Below are 17,281 nucleotides of genomic sequence, written 5' to 3' on the forward strand. Positions count from 1 at the left end.
TAACAGTACACACAATATATCAATCCATGATTAGATTTCACAGGTTTTTCTCACAACGGAGAAATATTTATTTCGCGGAAATGTCAAATTTTGGTCCATTAATATCAATATGGAAAGAACTAAAAAAACCTTCCTGAACTCTATCCATCTTCAACAATGTTTGACATTTTTTTCTCGATAAAAAAATGTACATGTATCAGTACATTACCAGTTTCAAATTTCATGCGTCATCAAACACATAAAGCGCAAAGCAGACAAGTGAACAACAAATCAATCAACACATTTGTCTATTCATAAAAATAGCTCTTTTATTGTCTTTGGCAGTCATATTTACCAAGCAACGTCTATTGCACTTAAGCCGAGTAGATACATGTATATTTATTTCATTCAATTTTAAATCATACATTTATAAATGTACATATAGTAAAGTCGGAGCTAAAATTAGGTGACACGATCACAAATATGCCAAATAATTCAACTATATTCATTTGTATTTATATATCGTCATTTTTACTGAAATCGTTCCGTAATACAAGAGCACATCCATAGCAACTGTCGAGTATGAAAAGTACATGCAAGCCTGTAGAATCGCAGGTATTCAACGGAACAGTAAACACATCATAGATGAAGTGACAGTATCAATAAAACCGATTCCCCTAGAATTTTCTGCTATATGTAAAACTAGATGACCTTTAAATAGAGCAATGAAGACAAAATCAATAGTCAAGCGAGCTGTTAAGCAACCTTAAGTGAACACATTTGTTTTATTATTATTAAATACTTGAAAAACAGATAAATAATCATAACATCTCTAATTGTCTGGAATATTTAAAAATGCATTCAAACAATATAAATAATATTATTATACCTCAATATGAGTATTCTATATAATGCATTATCTGATTGGTTCTAGACAATCACGTGCCAGGACAATAAAACACTTTTTATTTATCTGTGATATTTTTCTTCTTATATTCCACACCTTCGGAAGCCACATAAATTTTCATTCCATTTGTGTAAAAATCCTGGGGATGAGCACAAGACTTCATCAAACAATTAGTTTTAAAAACAATATTGGATTATATCAACATTTCAAATTTTTTTGAATCAGAAAACTTACATGGAAAGAAACTGATAAACATTTACTACATTTCTGCTTTACAAATATTGGAAAACAATTTTAAAACCTGATGTATTCTATGTAATTACCAATCGTTCGGTGTTGTAAACAATTGCCTGAAGGTTTAAGAGATATACAGATTTATTTCCCCCAGAAAATCATATTTGATTTTTCTTGCGAGGGAATAAATCTTCATATCTCCCTCACCAACATGCAATAAATGCATAATGTTTAGTTAGAATATTTCTGCAACACATTGGGTTTTACATAATCACCTTAAACTTTCCTGTTTCCTAAGAGGTTAACATTGACGAGATAAATGCAATTCTTAGTCATAATGAAACCTGGTTATAATTGTTCTCACTGAGATCAAAGGTAGTTAGATTCATTATTGGTCAAGCAACAAATGCCACAAAGCAACCAGAAAGAGAAAAAATATATATTATTCAACTATGGATCACAATGACTTTTCAATATCATATTGGAGGGGAAAAAATGAGATTTGATCAAATGATGAATACATATTTATGTGTCTTTGGATGAATCTTTGTCTTCTGAACTGCTTTTCTCTCCTCCATTATCCCCAGCTCCTGACGACACAGGGTCACTGTCCATCAACAGCTGTAACTGCTGTCTGGCTCCATTTAAAAACACGTCCAAACTGGCATACTGTCTTTGGTGCAACTGCCTATTCACCTACAAGTAAAGAAATTTCAGATTCATGTACATGTAAGAAAAAACTTTTTTTTATAAATAGAAATATAATTTCTCTTCATGTATGCATGGATACCAATTAATATATTAGACTTTAGTCATAAAAACAAATGTACGATAATACAGAAGGATTCATGAAATTAACACATTTCAGGCCAAACTACATTTCAAGACATTCACACTATTACTCATTTTTATACTGTATATGCTTGGGGAAAAAATATGTTTTATGTAGTGAACTTGTTATAAAAATATGATATAAAAATCAAAATTCTCAATACTGTATATGGATTATGAATGTCGGAACTTGGAAATGTAATGTATGTTTCCAAATTTATCTTTTTTTGTTATGAGAAAATAATTCACATGTATCACTCATCGAAAGACACCTATAATGTAAATGAACTACAGTATTCAATATACATTTGTTTGATTAATACAGGGCTGCCCAACTGGAAATATCTTAAGATACCTCACTACACCTACACTTATACTTTTTAAGACACTACATCACAAGATGGCGATTTAAATGTTTTGTTAAACTGTTTATATCGTTCGATTGGGTTGTATATTGTCGTAGGTCAGTCGTTAAAGTATTGGGCTTCTGAACCACAGATCATGAGTTCGAATACGCCTGGAGCTTTTGTTCAGGTTAACTGAATGAAATTTTTGAAAATGTAATTTTTCATCCAAAATTGCACATTTTTTCCTATAAGACTTTTATTGCCTATTAGACTTTTAAAAATACTTCTTATCCATTATGATATCTATCATAATCAAGTAATTTTCTGCTGATTTGAGAAAATATTTCCCGGTGTAGTGAGCCACCTTAAAGAAGAAGTTCAAGTCTGGTCTAAAAGCAGTGCTACAGAACCATAAACACCAAAAACCAACAAATTACAAGATGTCCAGTCTCTGTCTATTTCATATCAGACCAAAAATTCTCATTGAAAGTATGAGTTTTTTCTCTGAATCTATATAAAATACTGGTAATATAGATTAAGAGGTAAGGATTACCTCTAAACATCCATAATATAATAAATTAATGAGTTCAACACTTAAATAAAGTCATTTCAATAGTTTCAATTCATTTCATATAGTGAATCTCCCTTCATGTTATGTCTTCTATAAAAATTCTTTTGACTAAGGTGTTCGTCAATCAAAAGCAATCTCAGCATATCTAGTCTACCATCAATCACAACATCAAACTTTACATGTAACTTAATGTTTCATTCAGACTCTGTGTCTCAATGTCTCCTGCTTATTCTCAAGTTTAATGAATAAAACCAAAAAACTGGAATTAACCAGGGGCCATAAGTTGTGGTTGAATATTCTAAAAAATTATGCCATCTATAAAATCTTCTTACAATAGGATATTTAGCAGACAAACAAAGCAAACGCTGATTATGATTAAGAAGGCCTCCCTTAAAGTTCAGAAAATTGCAGATCTTGTTTTTGAGCAATATACATGTATCAGAGAAATAAAGTACGAGTTTTCGTGAATGTTGCAGAATAACCTCCGAGGTCGAGAAATGTTGTTTTGAAATATAAAAGCCAAGGCGTTAGCCGAGGCTTTTATATTTCAAACAACATATCGAAACCGAGGAGGTTATCCTGCAACATTCACGATAACAAGAACTTTATTTATATTCTACTAACAGCTCATTATTTCTACAGATCGTTTCTCCTATAGAGAGACAATCTAGGTCATTTTGAGGGCTGTTCCGTGTAACCCCAATGGTTTTGTTAGTAATGTTTACATGTGTAACGATCAAAGGAATCGCATGCAGACGACAGAATTTTTCTTTAGATTTTTAATACTCTTTACTTATTTATAAAATATCTTTGAATCATGTTCCTAATATTTTAAGGGCAATTTAATACGATAATTACTACTACACATTATATATTTTATGTAAAAACACGCAGTGAAAATGTGCTAGGGAGGTCCTAGGAACAGCCGCATTGATCTCTTAAAAATAAACATTTGAGGCAATACACATCGTTTTGACTGGAACTAACACGTGAAATTGACATGGTTTTAAAACTTTTTACGGTTTGAAGTTGTACTTTCATGATCAGTGCGAGACAAATAGGTATTTCTGATCTGATAATTTACTGATGACTTTCGTGGTATATTGGAGAATGATGTCCGCGGCATCTCTTTGATCTTGGCAATAACTGTAGTAGAATTTCAGTTTATTTCCATGTATTTAGGATAACCATATAATTACTGAACTGTCATTTAATGATCTTTTACAGGGCTGAATTATACTCAGGTGAAGGTTAAGGCTTTGGGCCTCTGGTTTATGTTTTTTTTCCCTTAAAAATGAATAATTTTTGTTTTTATGTCTTATATGAATTTGTGGGATATTTGTCGATGGTCTCAGTTGTGAGATCTTTTTAGCACAAGTATAAATCCCTTGCTGAGTTCTCAACAGAGCATCTGTTTAGACTGTCATGATAGTGCTATCTAGGACTGACCTCCCTCTGCTGCTGAAGATAAGCCCTCATCTCCTGATTGGCTAGCTCGATCACACGGTCCATTGCCTCCTTATGAGTCTTCCGCTCCTCCTCCAAGTGTGCCTTAAGAGTTTCCTACAAATGGAGCATGAACAGGTTGTTTTTGGAAAACAATTTATGAACATAATATTAAGAAATCAAAAAAAAAACATTTGTAAAGTGATATTACTGTACTTTAAATCTACAAATACCTGAAACTGTATCTTCTGTTCCTCCAGTAGACTTCGAGTTTGAGTTTGAGATTCTTTTCGCTCTTCCTCAATGAGTTTAAGAAATTCATCCTACATAAAATAAATTATTATACATGTACATTAAAAAGTTTACTGATACAAAACATTGTCTTACCTTTATCAGACAATGATATAAAATAAATACTTTGTGTAACATTTTTTGAATAGTAAAAAATATAGATCAGTGTTTCGATATTAACTTTCCATTTCCAATCACGAATTTTGAACAATAATGTACTGGTAGCACCATAGTTCTCTTGTTAATCTTTCAAAATTTCCATTGACCAAATGATCTGAATAAATGCATGTATATACAGCTTTCATTTTTTCTTAAATAAAGAACATGTGCTTTTTTTTCCTACAGAAAACCTCAGATGTGTTGTTTTTCCTAAGGTTGTCAGTAATTTTTCATGTTATTGGACAATTTATACCTTTTGCTCTTTTATTGCCTGTGCACCTCTTTCCTGCTCTGCTGCGACAGCTTCCTGGACTAGGTCATTTATTTGATCTTTTTCCTTCTACAAAAAAATATACCGGTAATATTTAATCACTTTTATAAGCTAGAAAATGTTAACTCAGCATAGCATGTTAATACATTGTAATTGTTATTTTCAAATGTTTTTATTATAGTTTATTGCTTCTACAACTTACAGTTAATGCTTGCTTAGAAGGAATAGAAATACTTGTATAAAGAATTCATTTATACCGTAAATGTTGCGGTCCAAAACAACACTCTTAACTTTTTTTTCTATAAAATGATTATTGTGTCCCAAAAAGGTAAGGAGTAACAAAAATAACATCTTTTATAGTTAATCTAAAAAAGTTTCACCAGATACAATTATCAGATTGACATTTATGTCCCAAAAAGGTAAGGAATAACAAAAATAACATCTTTCATATATAAATCATGAAATTAAATATGTCTAGCTTTTTATAAATGTGTAATATTTACTTGTAAAGATGCTTGCATTTCATCCCATATTTCTTTTTTCTCCTTTTCTAGTATTTCTTTCATTTCTTCCTGTAAAATACACAAGTATAAGATCTCTATCAAAAACAAGCATTCTGAGAGTATTGCATAAGCAATACACGTCCCCTACCGGTTTGTATTATTCTATGAAAGCTTCAAAGCACACAACTATTTCAGAGGTATTGTAAACGAGATGTCATGCTTTAATCAGAGATAAAAGAACAGAGGAAAATAAAACTATATAGTTGATATAGAAATTAAATAGGAAATAGGTAAAATAATACTCTTTATTTCATCTCCTGTAATTTCGCCAAGTCTATTCTGTATTCGCTGGTAAAAATTTGTGAAAACAATGCACTGTTATGCACAATATCATTTCTTACCGTCTTCTGTACCCCGAATCAAACCAAACAGTTAAACAGCCCAACCCGACAACGAACCCGATTGTAATAATACAAAAAAACCCTGCCGATTAAATTTACAACACAATGCTTGACACTATTTTATAGAATTTATTTGTTTGTTAGAAATGATAAAAGGAATGGTACAGGAAAAGGAATGGTACAAGTAACGCACGATATTATTACTGACTACATACTGACCTCGTTTATTCAGTTACACACCGAACCCGATAACGAACCCGAACATTAAAGAATTGGAATATAAAAAATTAATTTTCTCGAAAATATGTCAATCAGACACTACAAAAGTGTAAACTTGATCTGTAGTTTGACATTTTGAAGCTGTTCAGCAAGTTTCATATTATTCCTCAAATGCATAAAGAAAAAAAGTGTGGAAAACTGAAGTGGGACAGACAGACGGACTGACGGATGGACAGACAGACGGACAGACGGACGGACAGACGGACTGACGGATGCAGAGGAAAGCTATAGTCCCCTCCGGTGAAACCGGTAGGGGACTAATAAGTTCCAACTACCTAAATGTGGTACAAAATAGTTTGCAATGGCAAAGATGAAAAAAATTTAAATCACTAAGTTTGAACATTCTATATCATTTCGGAATACTGGTACGTGTATATGTAAGTGTGATTTGCAGATACATGTACCTGTAAGAAGTACCCAATTCACATAAGGTCAAGACGTCAAATATGAAGGTCACAAATTTAGATGTTACCAGAATACTTTGAAAAGAGGTTTGTCACCTTATTTTTACTTAAAAAATTAATTAAACATAAATACAGCTTTTAGAAAAGAAATTTGTTGAAAGTTCAGCTTGACTTCTTCAGCATTGCACTATTAATCACTATAATATCAAATATTTTTTACCTGAAAATGCTGAACAGATTCTTGAGTAATCTTTTTGATTTCCTCTCCCAAATGTGCTTTCATTTCTTGCATTTTTGACTCTATATCTTTGTTCTGAAAATGAGTATAAGAAAAGAAAAATCATATGTATTATTTAGTAAATGAAATATTTCTCTGCAATTTCTTCCTAAAAAGTACAAATGGAAAGTGAAATAGCAAAAAGGTAAATATATTTACATTAAAATACAAAATGTTCACCATCAAATGGAGAATGGAGACAAAGACAAATTAACTCAGAGGTTGACAAACCAGTACCTTAAATCAAGTTACATTTAGTGTTTACACTGCTTAGATTTATTTACATATGTATTTTGTTCAAATTAACGCAAGATTTAAATATACTTAGTAATCTCTTTGCTAATACAGTAAAACTCATTTACCATGAACATGGATATAGCGAAATCTCAGATTAAGTGAAGTTTTTTTTAATCTTTGCAAAATGTTATGGTTATAACGAATTCGGATATAACCAATTTACGGATATAGCGAACTTATTTTGAGTCCCGTAGAGGTGAATAATAATGAAATTGAACACTTTTATAACGAATTTCTTTACAGTTTAAAAAGTCTGCACTACCACTAAACATACTGGTAATAGTTTGGATGAATTTATTTTCACATAAATTCTTCAATTCACGATCCAATTATTAAAGGTATCACAAGAATGAATTTTTATTTTAAGCCTCAATAAGCAAAAAGTGTACTCTGGTGTAAGAAACATGTATATATCGTGAATTTGCAATAGTTATTATAACAAATTCGTTATACAGATATAACGAAGTAAATCCTTTGGTCCCTAGGACTTCGCTATAACCAAGTTTTACTGTAATTGCTTAAAATGGGTGGAGATGAGTCATTTTGATGATCAAACACACATAAAAATAACCAGCAGCATTTGAATTATTGTTTTTTTTAAAATAGACCTCAAGCTGATTGGCACAAAATCATACAGAATGAAATAAAGGTGAGTGAATAAGTGACACCAGCTCAAGGATAAGATGATAAAGTGAGGAGCATCTCAATGTAGCACAATACCTGTTGAGTCAGAGCCAGTTCAAGCTGGAGTTCTCTTTCTTTGTTGTTTTTCTGCAGCAGGTTATTCACAGACTCCTCATGATTGTGTAAACTAGACTGCATCAAAGTCTGGAGAAAAAAAATGTCAGCAGATAAACTTTTGATTCTGTGGATTGGCATAGTTACATGTAACAGGAAATTCACTACAAATTGTGTTCAATGAATGTTGCTGAAACCACAGTAATTAAATAATACTGTACTCCTATTGTTTTCTTTATAAAGACACATATTAACAATCAAGTACAAATGTACATGTACCTGCAGGCCTCTAGCTCCTGGAATGGAAATATTTGGATGGACGACCTGGGAGCTAAAGTTCCATATGTGTTAAAAAATTGCAATTCATGGTGTACACAAACTTGCTTTTGTTTTGGATTGATTAACATTATTTTACAGAATTCATATGGAAGTAAAGTTAATCAATCCAAAACTAGCGCAAGATTTTGTGTGCTGTAAAATGCAACCTTTTTTTTTTTACAGATACGTAACTGTAGCTCCCAGGTCAATTGTCTAAATTTTTTAGACCAGTAGCTAGTACAAATGTAGCTTTTTCGTGTCATCAAATATCAGTACAATGTACAGGTAATATAAATAAAAACATGTATATTGATGAAGATTTCATGGTACATGTACATGTATATTCATTTCTTATGTCTTTGGATCCCGTTCCTTGCTTTATACTCACTATAACAGAAAACTTGACAAATCCTGTACCTAAATATGTGGGAGAAATGGAAAATAGAAGATTTTATGAGACATAAGACATCATGGAACATTAGCCTTGCCCTAGGGCCCCATTACCTTGTATTCCTGTACAACACTCTCTACGGCATCAGATGACTCCTGTTGAATTTGCTTCAAATTTAACTGGGGTTCTACAGGTTTGGGTTGAGTATCCTATAAAACACATTTGAATCCAGGTCATGCTTGTACATGAATACTCACATTCAGGAAAAGATCATGATGATAAAAAATATACACAATGCTTATATACAACACATAATTACATGCCATTTGTATAGATACCAGTATCAAATTGGCATGACTATTTTGAAAGGACTGGTACATTGTAAAACCCTGCATTTACCTACTTATTATTCTATTAGTCTTGTGGCAAGATTGCTTATGAAAATCACAAAACTGAAGGTTTTTCAAACTGAAATTAGAAACACACTGCAAAAGACTTTTGAATGAAATACCCTTCAAAAACTAAACACCTTTCAAAACTAAACCGGACATAAAAAATCAATAAAAGAAAAATATGTCTGTATATATGAAAAAGTTTGTATGCTAATTATCAAGCAAGACATCATGGAAAAAAAAGAAACTTACAAGTCTAAGCACATGGGACATTGGAGACCCTTGGGAAACACCAGCATTATCTGTGTCAGTGTCTGACTGGAGGGGAACTTCTACTTCCACGATATTCAGCCCACCCACCACTGCAGTTTCACTGGTGCTTTCAGCTGCTGGAGTAATGTTTGACTGGAATGGCTGAAATGTACCTCTTTCATTTCCTGTCGAGGTTGGCAGTGCATCACTTGAGATTGACATTGTGGTGGCTTCATTGTTTCTCGATAGAGAAGCTTGGCAGTGGAATGTTGGGGGTCTAGAGGCCTCTGTGTTGTCCGTTTCTTGAACGTCTGGGGCTTGTAGAGTAACTTCACCATTGGGTCGACCATTCAAAGAATTGGGTTCTGAAGTTCTGTTGAAACTGCCATCCAAAATATCATTGACTAATGATGCTGCATTCTATAGATAAAATATAAACATAAGTCAGCTTAATCAGGATAAAGCAAACTCTAGAAAAATACCAACATTGATTGAATCTGGGAAACTAGCAGCTCAGTGAGTAACTAACAGCACTGCATGAGGATGGGTGTAAGTGTCATACTATCATATGCCATCATTACTAAAAATGTAGGTACATAGAGTAACTGTTGAGCTATATTTCATAATTTAACTCATTTCCCAAAGTGTTAAGCAGCATACTGATATGGTTTCCAAAAAGATGAAAATATGTTTAATATTTCCATCTCAAGGGAAAGTGATTGCAGGTCTTATGCTACTCATCAACTATTATACTAACATCTTTTGTTATACAGATTTTTCAGAGTATGGGTAAGGAAAATAAAAGCTTCTTGAATCATTTAATTTCTTTCTTAGATACATATTCCCATTAAATGTAACAGTAGATAGAAAGTGTGTAAATTATTTTCCTTTCTGAACACAGACTTCCTATTTAGTTTTCTATAAACTTCTTACCTCTTGAAGCAAACCCAAATGCTAAAACTTTACAAAGCTTTTAGCTAAAACATCAGAAAACAGAACTGAATGCTGAAACTGAACAAAACCCAGGCCAGGATTATTTGGATATGATAATTTATTACTACTTGCATTATCAGGATTATCCAGGACTTGTGGGAATTGGCAGGGAGGCTCAGTCGGCTGCTCGCTGCTCTCTTCCACCTCCCCATTGGTTTGTTGCTGTAGAACTGTCGGATCCAAGACAGGGGGAAACTGGTTTTGAACACACAGGAGGTCTGGTCGCATTCCAACCTGACTTCTAGCTGATGTACAGAATTTATATTTACTTAGTAATACACACACTAGTATTGGCATAATATGATACATCAAGATCTTGTTCTAGCTGATTCAACTTTTTCATTTGATTCACTTACACAATCACAATATTCCCTAATAACAATTGTCTGTATAAAGTGTATTTAAGCACAACCACCTGTATCTAATATGGCCCATGGTGAAGGACCAGCCTCCACATTTGGTTGTATTTCATCAACAGTTGGAAAGGCTGGTTCTGCTGCCTAGAGAATGAGGCAATAAATCTTAATAAATCAAAGAAATGTCGTTATACATTCCAAAAAGTTTAAACCTTTATGAGGGATATTTTAATTGACAAAATCTATTAAACATATTGATTACATATACAATTTTTGTTGTTGAAAGAAACAACTGTGGGTATCAGCCTGGACACTTAGGTGTAGAGCTCCTGGCTTAAATAAAATACAGCCCAATTTCTAGTTAGACTCCCATTGATTCCAACTATCAACTTTTCTTTTTTAGCTCACCTGAGCTGAAAGCTCAAGTGAGCTATTCTGATCACATTTTGTCTGTCGTCCATCTGTCCGTCCGTCCATCTGTCCGTAAACTTTTCACATTTTCAACATCTTCTCAAGAACTACTGGGCCAATTTAAACCAAACTTAGCACAAATCATCCTTAGGCAAAGGGGATTCAAAGTTGTGAAAATTAAGGGCAACGCCCTTTTTCAAGGGGAGATAATTAAAAATTTATGAAAAATTTCAAGATATTTTCAAAAATCTTCTTCTCAAGAACCATAAAGCCAGGAAAGCTGAAACTTGTGTGGAAGCTTCCTCAGGTAGTGTAGATTCAAAGTTGTGAAAATCATGATCCCTGGGGGTAGGGTGGGGCACAATGGAGGGTCGAAGTTTTACATAGGAATATATAGAGTAAATATTTAAAAATCTTCTTCTCAGAAATTAATCAGCCAGGAAAGCTGAAACTTGTGTGGAAGTATCCTCAGGTAATGTAGATTCAAAGTTGTGAAAATCATGATCCCCAGGGATAGGGTGGGGCCACAATGGGGGGTCAAAGTTTAACAAATGAATATATAGGGTAAATCTTTAAAAATCTTCTTCTCAGAAACTAATCAGCCAGATGATTCTTTATAATTGTTAAGACTTTGGCTCCAGGACAATTCTTCGGCCTCACAAGAAGGTTCAGAGTTTGATGTAGCTTTATATCCCATAGATAAACAATTATTAAGGATCTTTTTGAGAACTGCAATACTCATCATGTGATATGACTATAAAATCATCCTGTTAGAAAAGGGACTAATGATTATAAACATAAGAATATCCAGGGGGAAAATGGATTTTATCTATACAGGATCTACATGTATTATTGTACATTGTCCAGATTGTTTGTATTATGACTCCATTAAGCTGATCTCATCATACCTATTGTTCCTCAGGTGAGTGATGTGGCCCATGGGCCTCTTGTTTTTTTGTTTTTTTTTATTACAGTACTGTTCAGACTTATTCTAGCAGTAGTTTGTTATATTCATAAAATTTAATAATACAAAGATGTATTTATGTACTGTTTCAAGATTAATGGGGAATGAAACTGACTTGGCTGTTACATGTAGTGTGAATTTGTTATAAGCATGATGAACTTAACTGTAAGAGTGTTTCAATGTACATTTGTTTACACGTGCTACCTAAAGGATTGCAGCAAATTACATGTACTTATTAGATGATATTTACATTTGCAAATATGCTTCCTTATATGAACCTATAGAATAGTGAAGACATTCAATTCTGTGTGAATGCTTCCATGACGTCACAATGATAACTGCACTGGCTTATCGCTTGCAATATTGTAAATGTAAAAACACAGTTACATCAATGATTCTGAATGATTTGCCATTCTCAAACATAAATATAAGTAATAAACAGCAATAATAACAAGAGGCCCATGGGCCACATCGCTCACCTGAGGAACAATAGGTATGATAAAATCAGCTTAATGGAGTCATAATACAAACTATCTGGACAATATACAATAATACATGTTGATCCTCTATACCGGTAAATAAAATCCATTTTTCCCCTGGATATTCTTATGTTTATAATCATTAGTCCCTTCTCTAACAGGATGATTTTATAGTCATATCATATGTTGAGTATTGCAGTTCTCAAAAAGATCCTTAACAATTGTTTATATATGGGATATAAACGTACATAAACTCTGAACCTTCTTGTGAGGCCTAAGAATTGTCCTGGGGCCAAAGTCTTAACAATTATAAAAAATCATCTGGCTGATTAGTTTCTGAGAAGAAGATTTTTAAAGATTTACCATATATATTCCTTTGTTAAACTTTGACCCCCCCCCCATTGTGGCCCCACCCTACCCCTGGGGATCATGATTTTCACAACTATGAATCTACACTACCTGATGATGCTTCCACACAAATGTCAGCTTTACTGGCTGATTAGTTTCTGAGAAGAAGATTTTTAAAGATTTACTTTATATATTCCAATGTTAAACTTCGACACCCCATTGTGGCCCCACCCTACCCCCGGGGATCATGATTTTTTGAAAACCTTGAATCTACACTACCTGAGGATGCTTCCACACAAGTTTCAGCTTTACTGGCTGATTAGTTTCTGAGAAGAAGATTTTTAAAGATTTACTCTATATATTCCTATGTAAAACTTCGATCCCCCATTGTGGCCTCACCCTACCCCCGGGGATCATGATTTTCACAACTATGAATTTACACTAACTGAGGATGCTTCCACACAAGTTTCAGCTTTCCTGGCTGATTAGTTTCTGAGTAGAAGATTTTTAAAGATTTACTTTATATATTCCTATGTTAAACTTCAACACCCCATTGTGGCCCCACCCTACCCCCGGGGGTCATGATTTTCACAAATTAAAATTTACACTAACTGAGGATGCTTCCACACAAGTTTCAGCTTTCCTGGTCTTATGGTTCATGAGAAGAAGATTTTTAAAGATTTACTCTGTATATTCCTATGTAAAACTTCGACCCCCCATTGTGGCCCCATCCTACCCCCGGAAGTCATGATTTTCACAAATTAGAATCTACACTACCTGATGATGCTTCTACACAAGTTTCAGCTTTCCTGGTCTTATGGTTCATGAGAAGACGATTTTTAAAGATTTACTCTGTATATTCCTATGTAAAACTTCGACCCCCCATTGTGGCCCAATCCTACCCCCGGGGGTCATGATTTTCACAAATTAGAATCTACACTACCTGAGGATGCTTCCACACAAGTTTCAGCTTTCCTGGTCTTATGGTTCATGAGAAGAAGATTTTCAAAGATTTACTTTATATATTCCAATGTTAAACTTCGACACCCCATTGTGGCCCCACCCTACCCCCGGGGATCATGATTTTCAAAACCTTGAATCTACACTACCTGAGGATGCTTCCACACAAGTTTCAGCTTTACTGGCTGATTAGTTTCTGAGAAGATTTTTAAAGATTTACTCTATATATTCCTATGTAAAACTTCGATCCCCCATTGTGGCCTCACCCTACCCCCGGGGATCATGATTTTCACAACTATGAATTTACACTAACTGAGGATGCTTCCACACAAGTTTCAGCTTTCCTGGCTGATTAGTTTCTGAGTAGAAGATTTTTAAAGATTTACTTTATATATTCCTATGTTAAACTTCAACACCCCATTGTGGCCCCACCCTACCCCCGGGGGTCATGATTTTCACAAATTAAAATTTACACTAACTGAGGATGCTTCCACACAAGTTTCAGCTTTCCTGGTCTTATGGTTCATGAGAAGAAGATTTTTAAAGATTTACTCTGTATATTCCTATGTAAAACTTCGACCCCCCATTGTGGCCCCACCCTACCCCCGGGGATCATGATTTTCAAAACCTTGAATCTACACTACCTGAGGATGCTTCCACACAAGTTTCAGCTTTACTGGCTGATTAGTTTCTGAGAAGAAGATTTTTAAAGATTTACTCTATATATTCCTATGTAAAACTTCGATCCCCCATTGTGGCCTCACCCTACCCCCGGGGATCATGATTTTCACAACTATGAATTTACACTAACTGAGGATGCTTCCACACAAGTTTCAGCTTTCCTGGCTGATTAGTTTCTGAGTAGAAGATTTTTAAAGATTTACTTTATATATTCCTATGTTAAACTTCAACACCCCATTGTGGCCCCACCCTACCCCCGGGGGTCATGATTTTCACAAATTAAAATTTACACTAACTGAGGATGCTTCCACACAAGTTTCAGCTTTCCTGGTCTTATGGTTCATGAGAAGAAGATTTTTAAAGATTTACTCTGTATATTCCTATGTAAAACTTCGACCCCCCATTGTGGCCCCATCCTACCCCCGGAAGTCATGATTTTCACAAATTAGAATCTACACTACCTGATGATGCTTCTACACAAGTTTCAGCTTTCCTGGTCTTATGGTTCATGAGAAGACGATTTTTAAAGATTTACTCTGTATATTCCTATGTAAAACTTCGACCCCCCATTGTGGCCCAATCCTACCCCCGGGGGTCATGATTTTCACAAATTAGAATCTACACTACCTGAGGATGCTTCCACACAAGTTTCAGCTTTCCTGGTCTTATGGTTCATGAGAAGAAGATTTTCAAAGATTTACTTTATATATTCCAATGTTAAACTTCGACACCCCATTGTGGCCCCACCCTACCCCCGGGGATCATGATTTTCAAAACCTTGAATCTACACTACCTGAGGATGCTTCCACACAAGTTTCAGCTTTACTGGCTGATTAGTTTCTGAGAAGAAGATTTTTAAAGATTTACTCTATATATTCCTATGTAAAACTTCGATCCCCCATTGTGGCCCCACCCTACCCCCGGGGATCATGATTTTCACAACTATGAATTTACACTAAAAAATTTCCCCAAAAAGTTTTGGATATACTAAAGGATTAATCTCCATAATAACAAGTACTGTACTGGTGTGCCACCAGTTCTCACCAAGGACAATTTCTTGCCAGTGCATTTCGATGTCATTTTTTCATGAACACATAAAATTATATATGAAAAATGATGTAATGATTAAAACACTGGCAAAAAATGGTACCTGGCAAGAACTGGTCGCACGCCAGTACAGTTACAGAAAAATTTGTTTACCAAAAGTAGTTACATTTTACATCTTTTCTAATCCAGATTTATGTACAGTCGTTTTACCGGTAACGAACCAGTATGCTGTTTCGTCGTGCATCTGACTATTATTATCGGATTTCCAAATGTTTTTATTTTTTGTTTAAATCACGTTTCTTTGTTGTTCTAAATTGTAGTATCAAATTTCCGAAAATATAAAGGATGAATTACGGAGATAGTAATTTCAACATCCCCTCCATTTTCCTAGTTTTGAATACGTTTTCCAGTAACGAATCAAGCGCCCTCTATCAGTTCTGACCGAATATTTTGGGGTGGATTAATTTCAAAAATGCACTAGAGGTACATGTCAATGGACTTATTGATGAAGAAGAAAAAATAATTGTGGAAATATGTTATTTTAAACAAATATTATTTTTATTGTACGGTTTCCCCGTCAAATTGAAACTGGACTTGAACAGTTTTCATTTTGCGTTACTTTATGAAATTGAATTTTCATGAAAACACTTTATAAAAGTAATTAATGATAAGAAGTTGCCATTTGCCTTTGTTTTGTCTGTATATTTATTAATATATCCAGCCAAATAATACTTCTGTCGCAATGAACCGATACTAGGAAAACTACACGTGGTTCTATCTGAAGTCGTAATTTCATTCAAAGCTCAATTATTATTTGATTATTATTTGATATGATGCATAATCTCATTAAATGGATTACAATTACTAATTGTCCACTTAAAAGTGTTCAATAACAAACCTATTTTCATAGTTAGGTTTAATTGTTATCACACTTTCGTTTTTTTCTGGCTTGCACTTCCAGCAGTTCATACCTGGGTCACCTTTATTATTTGTAAATAATACGGTAAATAATCGTGCAAATGTCAAACAAATCCACACACCGATAGAATATTTATTTCTGTATTATAATTACCTAGCTTGGATTTTTTAAAACCTTAACTTCGTTTTTCACCAATAATTTTTCTAAAAATTATTCGATACTGGCAATTATTTGTTACCAGTAAAACGACTGTACCATATATTTTAGCAAAATAATTTTCCATATTTTACACTTCAAATTCATATCCCATTTCGGATATTATATCCCATATAGGATATTATATCCCAAATGGGCTATCATTTCCTATTCGGGCGATTGATACCAACCTGGTCAAGTTTATTAATTTTGGGGAAATCTTGTTCTAGTTAACAGCTGGTTAATCTTACCTCAAATCCACCAAAGTCGCCAAAATCATCGTCATCGTCCATGTTAGCTGTAATAAATAAAGATGAAAACATGTAGTTGAACGAATTAATGGATGTATTCAACATCTTCAACACTGTTCAAAATACCAGAGACATGTACATAACTGTGATAACACATAACATTTTATGGATGTCTCTGAAAATACAGAGAAAAAAGTTTGTTAGAACAATGAATCCCAACACCATTACTACCAAAATCTCAAATCAAAAGAATTTACGTTAAAAATATCCTTTCATATGCTCTTTCAGAAATAATAGCTCTTCAGAAATAAATCCTTGTTATTTTTTGATACACCTTTTTTGTGGAAGCTGACATTTTATGAATGCGTTTAGAATTTGATAGATTGTAC

The 17,281-nt window shown here is 33.8% G+C and overlaps 1 protein-coding gene across 2 annotated transcripts; it reads right to left on the reverse strand.

Annotated features, from left to right (window-relative positions):
• Positions 1 to 274: 274 nt before the first annotated feature.
• LOC128186351 (coiled-coil domain-containing protein 91-like) lies at positions 275 to 17,276 on the reverse strand. Of its 2 annotated transcripts, XM_052856163.1 has the most exons (13): positions 17,150 to 17,276; positions 16,893 to 16,939; positions 10,697 to 10,781; positions 10,354 to 10,526; positions 9,289 to 9,708; positions 8,758 to 8,853; positions 7,918 to 8,025; positions 6,844 to 6,936; positions 5,540 to 5,608; positions 5,019 to 5,105; positions 4,549 to 4,638; positions 4,319 to 4,432; positions 275 to 1,816 (listed from the first exon to the last, which is right to left on the reverse strand). In XM_052856163.1, the coding sequence occupies exons 2-13, from the start codon at positions 16,932 to 16,934 to the stop codon at positions 1,646 to 1,648; spliced, it is 1,548 nt and encodes a 515-aa protein (XP_052712123.1). In that variant the 5' UTR covers positions 16,935 to 16,939; positions 17,150 to 17,276; the 3' UTR covers positions 275 to 1,645. The 2 variants fall into 2 exon arrangements, with proteins under 2 accessions (XP_052712123.1, XP_052712115.1); XM_052856155.1 differs by lacking the exon at positions 17,150 to 17,276 and having other exon boundaries at positions 16,893 to 17,012.
• Between the last annotated feature and the right edge of the window lie 5 nt (positions 17,277 to 17,281).

The sequence above is a fragment of the Crassostrea angulata genome, chromosome 1 (genome assembly GCF_025612915.1).
Source record: "Crassostrea angulata isolate pt1a10 chromosome 1, ASM2561291v2, whole genome shotgun sequence".
Taxonomy (NCBI): domain Eukaryota; kingdom Metazoa; phylum Mollusca; class Bivalvia; order Ostreida; family Ostreidae; genus Magallana; species Magallana angulata.

Bases quoted from the DNA above. Each gene is read 5' to 3' on its own strand.
- LOC128186351 (XM_052856155.1), bottom strand. From the start codon at position 16,997: ATGTTGAATACATCCATTAATTCGTTCAACTACATGTTTTCATCTTTA. The intron at 8,854-9,288 runs GTAAGTTTCTTT...TGTGTTTTATAG, and splicing joins TGTCCCATGTGCTTAGACTT to GATACTCAACCCAAACCTGT. The intron at 8,026-8,757 runs GTAATGGGGCCC...TTTTTTCTCCAG, and splicing joins GTGTTGTACAGGAATACAAG to ACTTTGATGCAGTCTAGTTT.